This window comes from Triticum dicoccoides, chromosome 1B (assembly GCF_002162155.2).
Source record: "Triticum dicoccoides isolate Atlit2015 ecotype Zavitan chromosome 1B, WEW_v2.0, whole genome shotgun sequence".
NCBI lineage: Eukaryota > Viridiplantae > Streptophyta > Magnoliopsida > Poales > Poaceae > Triticum > Triticum dicoccoides.
In genome coordinates this window covers 96,860,506-96,872,099 of record NC_041381.1, presented here as the reverse complement: position 1 = coordinate 96,872,099, position 11,594 = coordinate 96,860,506, and the positions used below count along the sequence as shown (strand labels likewise).

Genomic DNA, 11,594 nt, shown 5'->3' with positions numbered 1-11,594 from the left:
CCCGTCGCCAGACGCCCTCTGTCCGCTCGTATCCTGCGCCCTCCCTACTTGCCGGCGACGGCTTGGGCAGCCTCTGCTCCGTCGCCAATTCTCAGGTAGCGCCCGATGCCTCCCTAATCCTCCGCTCTAGTACAGATAGAGTATGCTCTTCTAGTTTGGAGGAGTAGTGTTACTAATGTTTGATGCGGCCGTTAGCCTGTTGTTACTTATGGCTCATGTGTTGGTAATATTCGTTACTTACAATGAGGGATCTATTCTATCCTCGGTTAGATAGATTTTTCCTGATATGTAATCTCATCTGCTGCATCATTTATGTTAGTAATACACATTTACAAGGTGTTCTTAGTACTTCACAAACGTGTAGGAAGGATTAATTCTACCGTCAAATAAAATGTGTAGGGAATATTGTTTGTGACGTCGGGGAGGACTAAATATAAATATAAATATAGCTAGATAATAGGAAGAAGTTTTTTTTTAATATTGTTCCTGTTTCTTTTCATACTTTTCTGTTGCATTTCCAGTGAAATGACTTTGGGGGATCTCAACTGTTTACCCCGCCTAGGATCATTTATGTCGTCATATTATTATTGACCTCCCATATTACCTTCCAAGAAATAAGAACATGGGTAGGCACACTCTGTACCTTCCAAAACGCCTCCATTTTTAAACATGAAATGCTGCTTCAACATTTGTGTCATCAATTTTGAGACCCAAATATGAGCATCCAGCTATAAGCAGTTACCGATAAATTCTTCTATTCCTCAATGACGGTGAAGCAACTTGTTGCTGTGGGAAATTCCTTGGTCAAGCTAATATTAATATTCATGCTACTTTTCCCTCTACTTCTTCATTGTTATTGTCCAGCACCTCTTTTTAAGTTTTTGCAGACATATTATTTGCTTCCCGGTTCTTCATTTGAAATATAATCTTTCTGAATGCTAGTGATTTTTGGCAAAATGGATCCTGAAGATCTCAGTGACTCAGAGGAAGAAGATGATGAGATGATGCTACTCATTTTGCCAGCTTTATATCTAGCTTCCGCTGGTTACGAGGCAAAACGTACACGATATCGCAGTGGTGCAGAATGGATATGCGAAGTTCTTGAAGATGACCGAGGTCAGGGCTATCCGAAACTTCGGATTGAACCTCATGTTCTCCGTGAATTTTCACAGTATGTCAGGTCAAAACATCTCCTGCGGAATACAAGAGGCGTTTCTGTGGAAGAGCAGATCGGCATGTTTGTCTACATGCTCTCGCGAAATGCTAATTTTGACCAATTAAGTGATAGATTTGAGCGCAGCAGAGAGACTATCCATAGGCATATCAAGGCATGCTTTGATGCGATCGTCTCACTGAAAGGTGACTTTGTGAAGGATCCTGGAACTAAGGCTCATTGGAAATTATTATCTGATCCGCATTTCGGGCCATACTTTGAGGTAAGTGTGTGTGTAACTTAAGGTTGCATATTTTCGTAACTTGTATGCTTTTCTGTTACATCTCAGTTACTTAGTTGATGTTTTCTCTTGCAGAACTGTATAGGAGCAATCGATGGAATTCATGTCCCCTTGACAATATCAGATAGGGAAGCGGCTCCATATCGAAATAGAGAAGGATCCATCACTCAAAATGTTATGCTTGCTTGTGATTTTGACCTCAATTTTGTCCATGTGTCCTCTGGCTGGGAAGGCTCTGCACCTGATGCAGAGGTCTTGCATTCTGCTATAGAATCTGGATTTCAGGTTCCAAGAGGCAAATATTATTTGGTGGATGGGGGTTATCCGAACACTCCTTCCTTTCTTGCTCCTTACAGCGGGATCCCTTACCATATCGACGAGCAGGAGCAGAGAAGTTGCCACACAAGAGACTACAAGGAGTTGTTCAACCTTCGTCATGCACAACTGCATGGCCATATCAAAAATGCTATAGGTCTATTAAATATGAGATTTCCAGTTTTAAAGGTTGCGACATCTTACCGGTTAGAGACTCAACTGAAAATTCCAGCAGCGGCAGTGGTGTTGCATAACATAATTCAGAGGCAAGGAGACACTGAAGGATCTCCAGTTAGCCAAACAATCCCAATCAATACACGTGAAAGTGGGGGTGACGCACATGGCCATGATGTTTCAGCACTCAGCAATCAGTGTGACACGGGTGATGCTTTAAGAGACGATATTGCAAAGAGGATGTGGGCAGATTACATAATAAATATGTGATTTTCATATTTCTTACGTACCAAAGGTAAAAAAAGGGGAAATGATGTACAAGCCCTCTAAAGCCTTTGGGGTTTGCCTAGACTGAGACAAGAGAACTAGACGGCCTGAAGGAAGGATCAAATCAACGGAAAACAATCCTCAATTTCGATGTCGCGGGATGCTTCATGTTGGTAGATTTTTTTCTTCTTCTTCTTTCCTCTGAATCAAGACTCCAAGGTTTGTAGTAAAGTTGGGATTGGACGTGTTAACGCGGGTTTTGACTGCCTGGTCTGACTCTGCTTTGTTTCGGTAGTTAGATTTTGTATGGTAGACGCTCATCGCTAGCCAGTCCACCTGATGAGTTGGCTGCCTAATAAAGAAACGCTACCTATAAGAATGACCACAACAACCCGCTTAGTGTAGCGAACCATTTATTCCGCAGTTTCTTTTTCTTTTTTCTTTTATTTTTTGTTTCTTTTTTCCTATTCATGTTTTTTTTTCAAAATTTTAATGCTCTTAATTTAAAAAAAATCATAAAATGTTCGTTTTTCCAATTTTGTCCATAAATTAAAAAAATACCACATTTTCAAAAAGAGTAAAAATAAATAAAAAAATGTTCGTGTCCTTAAAAGATTGTTCAGAATGATACAACATGAACATTTTTTTAAAAGTATGAACACAATTTTGAAAACCAACAATTTTTGGAAAACACGAACAACAATTGGAATTTTCGGACATTTTTTCAACCAGCCTAAGAAAATTAGAAACCAAAAAGGTTTATTGAATTTCCTCAAACATTTTTCTGAATTTGCGAACAAAAAATTGAAAGCAAGAACATTTTTTAAATTCCGAACAAATTTCAAAAAGTGCGAACGTTATTTGAAACTCCCCGACATTTTTTGAATATGTGAATAAATTTTGGAAAAAGTGTACTTTTTTGAATTTTTGAGAACATTTTGTAAACTAGAACTTTTTTGTCAAATTGTGAAACTTTTTGTAGGCGGCAACATTTTTTTAAGAGTAGAATACACCATAAGTCTTAAAAATATTCAGTGGGTGTCATATTAGTCCAAATACTATGAAGATGCATATATGGGTCCTAAAAGTTTGCCAAGTGTGTTGTTCACAGTCCTATCCACGCTGCATAAGTTTTGACTTGCACGGGGTGGGAGGTTGACTACTTTGATGTGACGCAACAAATCTTGCATCAGAAGGATCAATATCCTTGCCTCACAGTCCTATCCACGCTGCATCAGTTTATCGGCCATTTATCCCAGAAGGGTCTGTTTGGAAGCAGCTCGTTACTCGATATCCTTACATGGCCCTAATTTTTTTAATGGCACTGCATGACAGGCACCATGCCAAGTTTTTTGAGTTTTCGGCTATTCTTTCATTTTCTGGAGTTTTTTTGGTGGAAAATGGCCAATAAATGGTCGGACGTGACGCAACTTGCATATGGCGTCAGAATTCGTTCAAATCCGTCATGGATACCTACCATGGGCAATCTCACTTGTTTGCAAAAGTTGGGGTCATTTTATGCATGTCAAAAAAGACCATGTTCATGGTAGGCCAGAAGGGTCCATTTGGGAGCACTTCATTTCTCAACATCTCTAAAATTGCTCCATTTTTTCTTGGTATTGTATGACCAATTCAAGGCACCATGTCAATTTATTTCAGTTTTCAACAAATCTTGCATTTTTTTGAAGTTTTCGCCGATAAATGGCCAGACATGACACAACTTGCATACGGTGTCCAAATTCGTTCTAACTTGGCATAGATGACTACCATGGGCATTATGCCCACATACTTGCAAAAGTTGAGGTCAGTTCATGCATGTAGAAAAATATACCATGTTCAACAGAGGAAGTCGCGAGTAGGCCTAAATGGCCCATTCAAGAGTCTGTTCTTGTTCGTGGCCACACATGGAAATTTTTGACAAGCTTGAACACCTTTTCCAAAATTGATAACAGATTTCCAACAATTGATGAAAAAATTTAACAAAAAATGGAAACAATGTACTATTTTAAGAAATTATCAACTTTTTTTAAGAACAAATATTTCTACATGCCACGGGCCCTCCTCCATGATTCTCTTCGAATCTCCCATAGCGGGATCTTATTCAACTTGTACTCATTCACATCAGTGAAACCATCATACTCCTGTATGATAATTGGCGCCGAGTTGCGGAAAAGCCACGGGCCCCCCTCCATGATTCTCTTCCAATCTCCGATGCAGTGGCACTGCACCAAGAAAAGATTCGGGCCTTTGACGTTGAAAGTTACACCTTGTGCTGACGACCACGCGTTCCTCATCTGTCTCAAGAGCGCAGCGTGGCTAAACGGCTTCGTTGTGTAAAACCTAAAGAGCCCAAGCTAGCGGACTCCGTTAATCAGTTCATCGACCTCACCAGATAGATCGAGATCATCTTCTTCCTCGCCATGAAGCTTCAAACCCGCAAATTGATCCTCCAGGTCCGCCTCCGGGCCATAAGCCTCCCAATCTTCATCCTCCCCAAGATCTTCCTCTATCCCTCTCGATCCACCAGCACCCCCCATGGCACTCGTCTCCCTCCTCATCTCCTGTGACCCCACTGGCCCCCTTCCACCTGCCGATTCCCCTCCTGCTATTCGCATCGGGGCTACATCCCCCTTCCCTAACTCCCTCCTCACTACCGAATCCTGTGGTAGACTCGACATGAAGACGGAACTCCGACGTCTGGACAAAGTAGCGATCACGGCCGCCAGAAGGAACCCGCCGTCGTGAAGGTTTTTACGTGGACTCCTAGCGTCGTCGCCGGAGGAAACGGTGGAACCCTAGATGCGCTAGGGGAGAAGATTGCTAGATTGAGTGGTTGGGCATTGTTATGCTTGTATTTTTCATTCTCCTACACCACAAATGGACCCAATGAGCAAACAACAAAGCCCAAGCCCGTAAGTGCCCATGCCAAACAGAACGGCCCACAAAATAACACTATATAACACCTAAAAAAACCACTATCAAGCTCCACTCATCTTTTCGTGGCACTTAGCGCGGCATTCAATGCCGACGGCGGATCTGCTGCACCATCGCCATATGTCAAACACACACTTGTGCGCTCTATGTGGAGGCAAAGACTCATGAAGGCACGCTTTGTTGAAGTCTACTGATACGTCTCCGTCGTATCTATAATTTTTGATTGTTCCATGCCAATATTCTTCAACTTTTATATACTTTTGGCAACTTTTTATATTATTTTTGGGACTAACATATTGATCCAGTGCCCAGTGCCAGTTCCTGTTTGTTGCATGTTTTATGTTTCGCAGAAAACCAATATCAAACGGAATCCAAACGGGATAAAAACGGACGGAGAATTATTTTGGAATATTTGGATTTTCCGGAGGAAGAATCAATGCGAAACAGTGTCCGAGGTGGCCACGAGACAGGGGGGTGCACCCCCTACCCCTGGGCACGCCCTGGGCTCTCGTGGGCCACCCGTAAGGCGGTTGAGGCTCTACTTTTGCCGTAAGAAAGCTAATTTTATGAGAAAAATCTGAGCGAAAGATTCACCCCAATCGGAGTTACGGATCTCCGGATATTTAAGAAACGGTGAAGGGGTAGAATTTGGGAACGTAGAAACAGAGAGATAGATCCAATCTCGGAGGGTCTCTCGCCCCTCCCAAGCTACACGGATCTCTTGTTTCAATCCTTCCATAAACCGATTGACAAAAAATGCTTCATCATAGGAAGGATTGTACATGAGTATCTTATGCATATGCTCCTCAAAACAGTGAGCATAATCATCCATTGAACCTTCCTGTCGCAAGGCAAAGAACACATCCATTAATATGGAATACTTATTTCTATTGAACTTAGCAAACACTGCAACACACAGCTCAGGCCAGGAGTCGATTGTGTGCATACCTTCATATGTCTGCAACCAGAGAGCCGCATTGCCTTGAAAATGCATACTAGCAAAGTCAACCCACAGATTTGCTTGGACAGAGTACATCCTGAAGTATTTCTCGCATTGCTGTTTCCACCACTTTGGATTATCACCATCAAATTTTGGAAAATCAGACCGAGGAATGTGAGGACTGAATCTCGAATGGGAACACTGTGATGCTGAATTGGGCGACACTCCGTGCTCATCAAGTTCATCAGAGAATTCCTCATATGTTTGGAAGTGATTGCTGGAATGCTCACCCTGTCCTTGGACCGATTGGATGTTGTGTTGTGCCCGCATCTCGGCGCCTGCCGGATTTCCCTCATGACGCGGCACTTCCACCCTCAACCCTCCTGCGCGCTGCTGTGGTTGCGGCATAGTAGATGGTGTGGTCTGCGCCTGTTCCAGGGACGAGAGGCGCTTGAGGACTCCAGTGAGGGAGCGCTTCATCTCGTCCACCGCTGCATCCAGCCCATTGTTGGCGATGAGGAGCCGACCCAGTGTTTTCTGTACGGCCGAGCGACGTGGTGGTGGTCTGTGCGAGCGCATCAAACGCCTTCGCCGAGGACGACACATAGCTGTCGACGGTGGTGCGCAGTTCCTCGATCCCCTTGGCGTTGTGCGCGCCTGCTTCCGAAACGGCCTTGCTCTGTGTGATGGTCGCCTGAATCAACTACTGCATCTCCGCGAGCGTCATCTCTGCTGCCGCCATGCGTGCAGAGAGCGTCGGCTTGTCGGGTTTCTTCGCCGTGGTTACCGCCGGTTGTCCCAACCCAACTCAAGTACACCGAAGTGTTTTGCGCGTAATTCCCAGAGGAATCGCACCTTTCGTCAGGAATTAGGGGTCAATCGGTAGATCGGATCACCGGAAAAAAATAATTTGCACGGATCTGACGAGGCTCTAGATACCAAATGCTATGATACAAATAGCATTCCCTGCCATGACGAGGGTGTGGTTCATAGATCTCAAGGTTTCGAGGAGAATTACAGAGAGAGGAAGGCTTGGAGAAGAAGAAGCTCATGGGAAAGGATCTCAATTTTCTACAGTCCTTTCATGCCTCACACCTACACACGCAACGTTTATATATCTAAGTACGATGGGCCGGTCCCTCGGCCCACGGACTGAGGTCCGAGTTACAAGTCGTTGCAGCTGCAGTAGCAGCTGTTGCTAGGAGCAGCAACGACAACTTTCTGGGAGCTTCTTCAGTTGTTTTCTCAGGTTGTATGGATGCAGAGATTGTTGAAGCCCTTGCTGTAAGGGAGGCGCTATCATTGTGTCGGTGTACTAGAGTAGGGGTACCCTAGTATCCCGAAGTTGTGCACGGACAGTTGCAGCACCCCGCAGCAAGGCTTGCCGGGCGGCCGCCAAGGTCCTCCGTGGTTCCCTTGGAGCCATTCAAGAACAAAGTATTCAAGCCAAGGAGACAAGGCCCCGGCAAGAGGAGCTTGCCGGGAAGGCCAACCAAGGCATCTCAAAGAACTTGCCGCGACGCGCCACGCGTCCCGGCAAGGCCTGGTGAGCGACAAGCTTCCGGGCGCGACAAGACAATGACCGCGGCAAGGCGCTTGCCGCGACAAGTAACCACCCTGTACCCGCGCTCCAGCACATCCACCAACGTGTCGCCCTAGGACCTTCCCAGGCGCGCGTGGCAAGAGGCTGTGCAGCCAGCGGTGCGTGGTGGCAAGCGACGCTGACAAGATTGCCATTATGGCGAGCGGTGGCGTCCCTGACGGTCCCTTTCTACACTGTTTGGGCGATGCAGACGGGCATTTAATGCCTTTGTCCCCTGCCTTCAGGGTTAGGTAGGATACACTGTACAGGTAGTTGTACCAACCACAATTCCTTTTCCATTTTTACCCTTGTCTGCGTTGCCACCTGTCGGTGACCCCTTGAGCATATAAAAGGAGGCCCATGCGCAACGTAGAGGAGGTTGGAAGGTTCGGAGGTTCGGCTCGGTTCGGAAGCCAGAATAACACACACGCTCGGTCTCGTTAGCGGCCGAGGTGTTCTGTAGCATTCAGCGCTCCCGAGCAAGAACTCAATACACTCAGACATGCAGCAGTAGGAGTGTTATCTCTCCGGAGAGCTCCGAAGCTGGGTAAATTGCTCGTGTGCTTTGCCTCGATCCGCTCTTCGTGCGATCTCCGCCCCCCGCCGAACCAAAAGGGGCTCGGTCCGCCGGTCCCATAGGTGTTCGTGGATCAGCTTCCCCGACATCTTTGGTGCGCCAGGTAGGGGGTGCGTCGAGGTTGTGTGAACCCGATCCGGCATTCACACGAGCTAGATCTTCATTTTCTTCATCGACATGCCACCGAAGAAGAAGGCTTCGGGGGCAACTACTCCGTCCGCGTTGATCCCACCACCACCGGAGCAAACGGGTGGTGGGGTAGACGCCGGCGGAAGAACGGACATCGACGAGGAAGCTCATGGTGCTGCCAGATCCAAGGACAAGGCCGCGCAGACCTCGGCGTCCGTACATGTACCGCGCCCATCTCAGGAGGCGTAGGACCGACAGCGTCATGGTATTCGCAGTGCCATACGTTTGTTGGACCAAGATCGAGCTGGTGGATCTCGGGGTGCTCAAGACCAGCATGCACGCCAACATACTGGCACCAGCAAGGCACGGTCGCCTGGACAGGATACTGCTCCTTCTAACGTAGTTAGAAGTCCGAGCATATCCCGCTCCTCGCACCGTTCGCCACTGCCGCCCACCACTCCAGCAGAAGCTTTGGCGCGAGCTCAACTGCTCCTGGATTACCCTCCAACGGAAGACAAGATCGATCAATGGAGGGCCACCATTCAGAGTCTCATCAGCTTCGCCAATGGCGACACTCCGCGGCAGCCGAGTACACCGCTGCCGCGGCAGGACCGCCAGGCACGAGCCGGTGGCGACGAAACTGGGGGGGGGGGTGCAACCACCATGCACTCTCCACCCTGAAGGCCAAGATCGCCGACTCGCCGGATCCACCTCGACAGCGACTCCACCGCGTCATCAGATCCACGAGCTCGTCGCGATCAGCACCAAGTTCTTCACGAACGACAACAAGAAGACGCTCGTACTCGCATCGAGCGCCGAAGAGAAGCGCGGCGTCAATCAGACCAGCGCGCTGGACCCACTGTCGACATGCATGCGCCAGGGGAACCAGGCGACTTGCCGTACGTGGTAGGTTGCCCTGCGTTCACTCGCGAGCTGCGGAAAGTCCAGTGGCCCAGCACGAAGAATTTCAAGCCAAACGTACCAGAGAAGTACGACGGCAAGTCGCATCTGTCGGAGTTCCTCAGCATCTGCACCATCGCGGTGCAAGCTGCTGGGGGGCGGGATGACAAGATCCTTGCCAACTACTTCCCGCTGGTGCTCAAGCCCAATGTCAGATCCTGGCTCATGCACTTGCCGGACAACTCCATATCCTCCTGGGCAGACCTATGCCATCAGTTTGTCGGCGCCTTTACAGGCGGCCACAAGCCTCACGGCCAAGAGAGCGATCTTCATCTGCTCGCCCAGAAGGAAGGAGAGCCCCTGCGCAAGTACATTCAGAGATTCAGCCGCGTACAGCACAACATCCCAGATGTCCACCCTGCCGCGGTAATCAGCGCGTTCCATCAGAACGTGTGAAACCGCAGGATGCGAGAGGAGATGGCGATGTGCAAGATCAGAGACGTCAGTGAGCTGTATGCCCTGGCCGACAAGTGTGCGCGTGCTGAGGAAGAGAGGAAACTCCCCAGAGAGAATACAGAAGCAGGAGGATCTGATAGTGAAGATACTGCCCCGGCAAAGAAAAACCGGCGGTGGAACAACAGGAAGAAGAAAGGCAAAGATGTGCTAGTCGTTGAGCAGTCTGGCAACAGAGGTGGCGTCAACAAAGCCAAAGCTGGTAGCTCCAGCGAGCAGGTTGCCGCAGGCACCAACTGCCAGGCTGTGGCGGTCGCCGACAAGCAGGACAACACCAACAGGCAGTACTGCAAAATCCACCGCACCAAGGGCCATGACCTCCAGAGCTGCAAGAAGGTCGAGCAGCTTGTCGAGCAGCAGAAGGCTGAATACGAGCGGCGCGACAAGGAGAAGGGCCAGGAAGGTGCTGGAGGAGCCGGCAAGAAACGCCCCAGCCGAGGAGGACGCCGCGGCAAGGCCAAGCAGCGGCAAGGAGACAGACCTCCCCGCGGCCGCGACAAGGATGAAGATGACGACGACGATGAAGATATGGATGATGACGAGACCGATGAGCAGGAGTTCCAGAAAGCCACAGAGATCCTGTGAGTTGACGGCGGTGCTTCTCTGCATACTTCACACCGCCAGCTCAAGCAGTGGGTGCGGGAAGTCAATGCAGCAGAACCACCCGTCGAGTCACGCAAGCCTCTAAAATGGTCCAGCACGCCTATCATCTTTGATATTGAGGACCACCCTGATCGCGTAACTGCGGTCGGGTGCTTGCCGGTGTTGGTTTCACCAACTATCCGCAACCTCAAGGTCACTAAGATGCTAGTTGACGGCGGGGCCGGCTTGAACCTGATCTCCTCCGCGGTACTCCAGAAACTCCAGATCCCTGATAGCGAGCTCGAAGAGACTGGCACATTCCAAGGAATCAATCCGGGAAGGAGCAAGCCGAAGGGAAAGATCACGTTGCCAGTAACATTCGGCAGCGAGTTGAACTTCAGGACTGAGAGGGTCACTTTTGACGTTGCTGACTTTCCATTGCCTTACAATGGGATACTCGGCCGTCCAGCACTCGCCAAATTCATGGCAACCTCTCACTATGCATACAACATGCTGAAGATGCCAGGCCCGATAAGTGTCATCTCTGTCCCTGGCGACAAGAAGGATGCTCTTATCTGCGCCGACAAGATCTACCGGGAAGCAGCAGCCACAACAGATCGCAGATCACTTGCCGTTGAAGCTCCCGGGGCGAAGAAGAAGACCAAGTCCAGCAAGAGTTCTGATGCCCACTCTGGCAAGCGCACCTCTTCGGAGTGCTGTGCTACCATTGAGGACACACCATCGAGCTCCTCCGGCAAGTGTAAGAAGACAATGGTAGCTCCCCCAGAGACCAAGAAGGTGTCCGCCAAGGAGGACAACACTGGTGGTACCTTCACCATCAGTGCCACTCTCGACCCTAAATAGGAAAGCGCGCTCGTTGCTTTCCTGCGGGCGAACGTCGACGTGTTTGCATGGCAACCGTCTGACATCCCCGGTGTTCCCAGGAAAGTAATCGAGCACCATCTTGCCGTCTGTCCTCATGCGCGGCCCGTCAAGCAGAAAGTCAGGAAACAGGCAGTGGAGCGCCAAGAATTCATCGCTGAAGCAATCAAGAAATTGGAAGCAGCAGGCCTTGTCAGAGGAGTGCTCCATCCTACGTGGTTGGCTAATCCTGTAGTCGTGCGCAAGGCAAATGGGAAATGGAGGCTTTGTATCGACTTTACCGATGTTAATAAAGCTTGTCCCAAAGACCCATTTCCCTTGCCGCGCATCGACCAGATTGTTGAC

General features: G+C 48.8%; 1 protein-coding gene across 1 annotated transcript; it reads left to right on the top strand.

Annotated features, from left to right (window-relative positions):
- Positions 1-6: 6 nt before the first annotated feature.
- On the top strand, positions 7-2,478 carry LOC119321469 (putative nuclease HARBI1). Its single transcript, XM_037595137.1, has 3 exons — positions 7-95; positions 943-1,436; positions 1,530-2,478. Exons 2-3 carry the CDS (start codon positions 957-959, stop codon positions 2,211-2,213), a joined length of 1,164 nt encoding a protein of 387 aa, XP_037451034.1. The 5' UTR covers positions 7-95; positions 943-956; the 3' UTR covers positions 2,214-2,478.
- The last annotated feature ends 9,116 nt before the right edge of the window (positions 2,479-11,594 follow it).

Bases quoted from the DNA above. Each gene is read 5' to 3' on its own strand.
- LOC119321469 (XM_037595137.1), top strand. From the start codon at position 957: ATGGATCCTGAAGATCTCAGTGACTCAGAGGAAGAAGATGATGAGATG. The intron at 1,437-1,529 runs GTAAGTGTGTGT...TTTCTCTTGCAG, and splicing joins ATTTCGGGCCATACTTTGAG to AACTGTATAGGAGCAATCGA.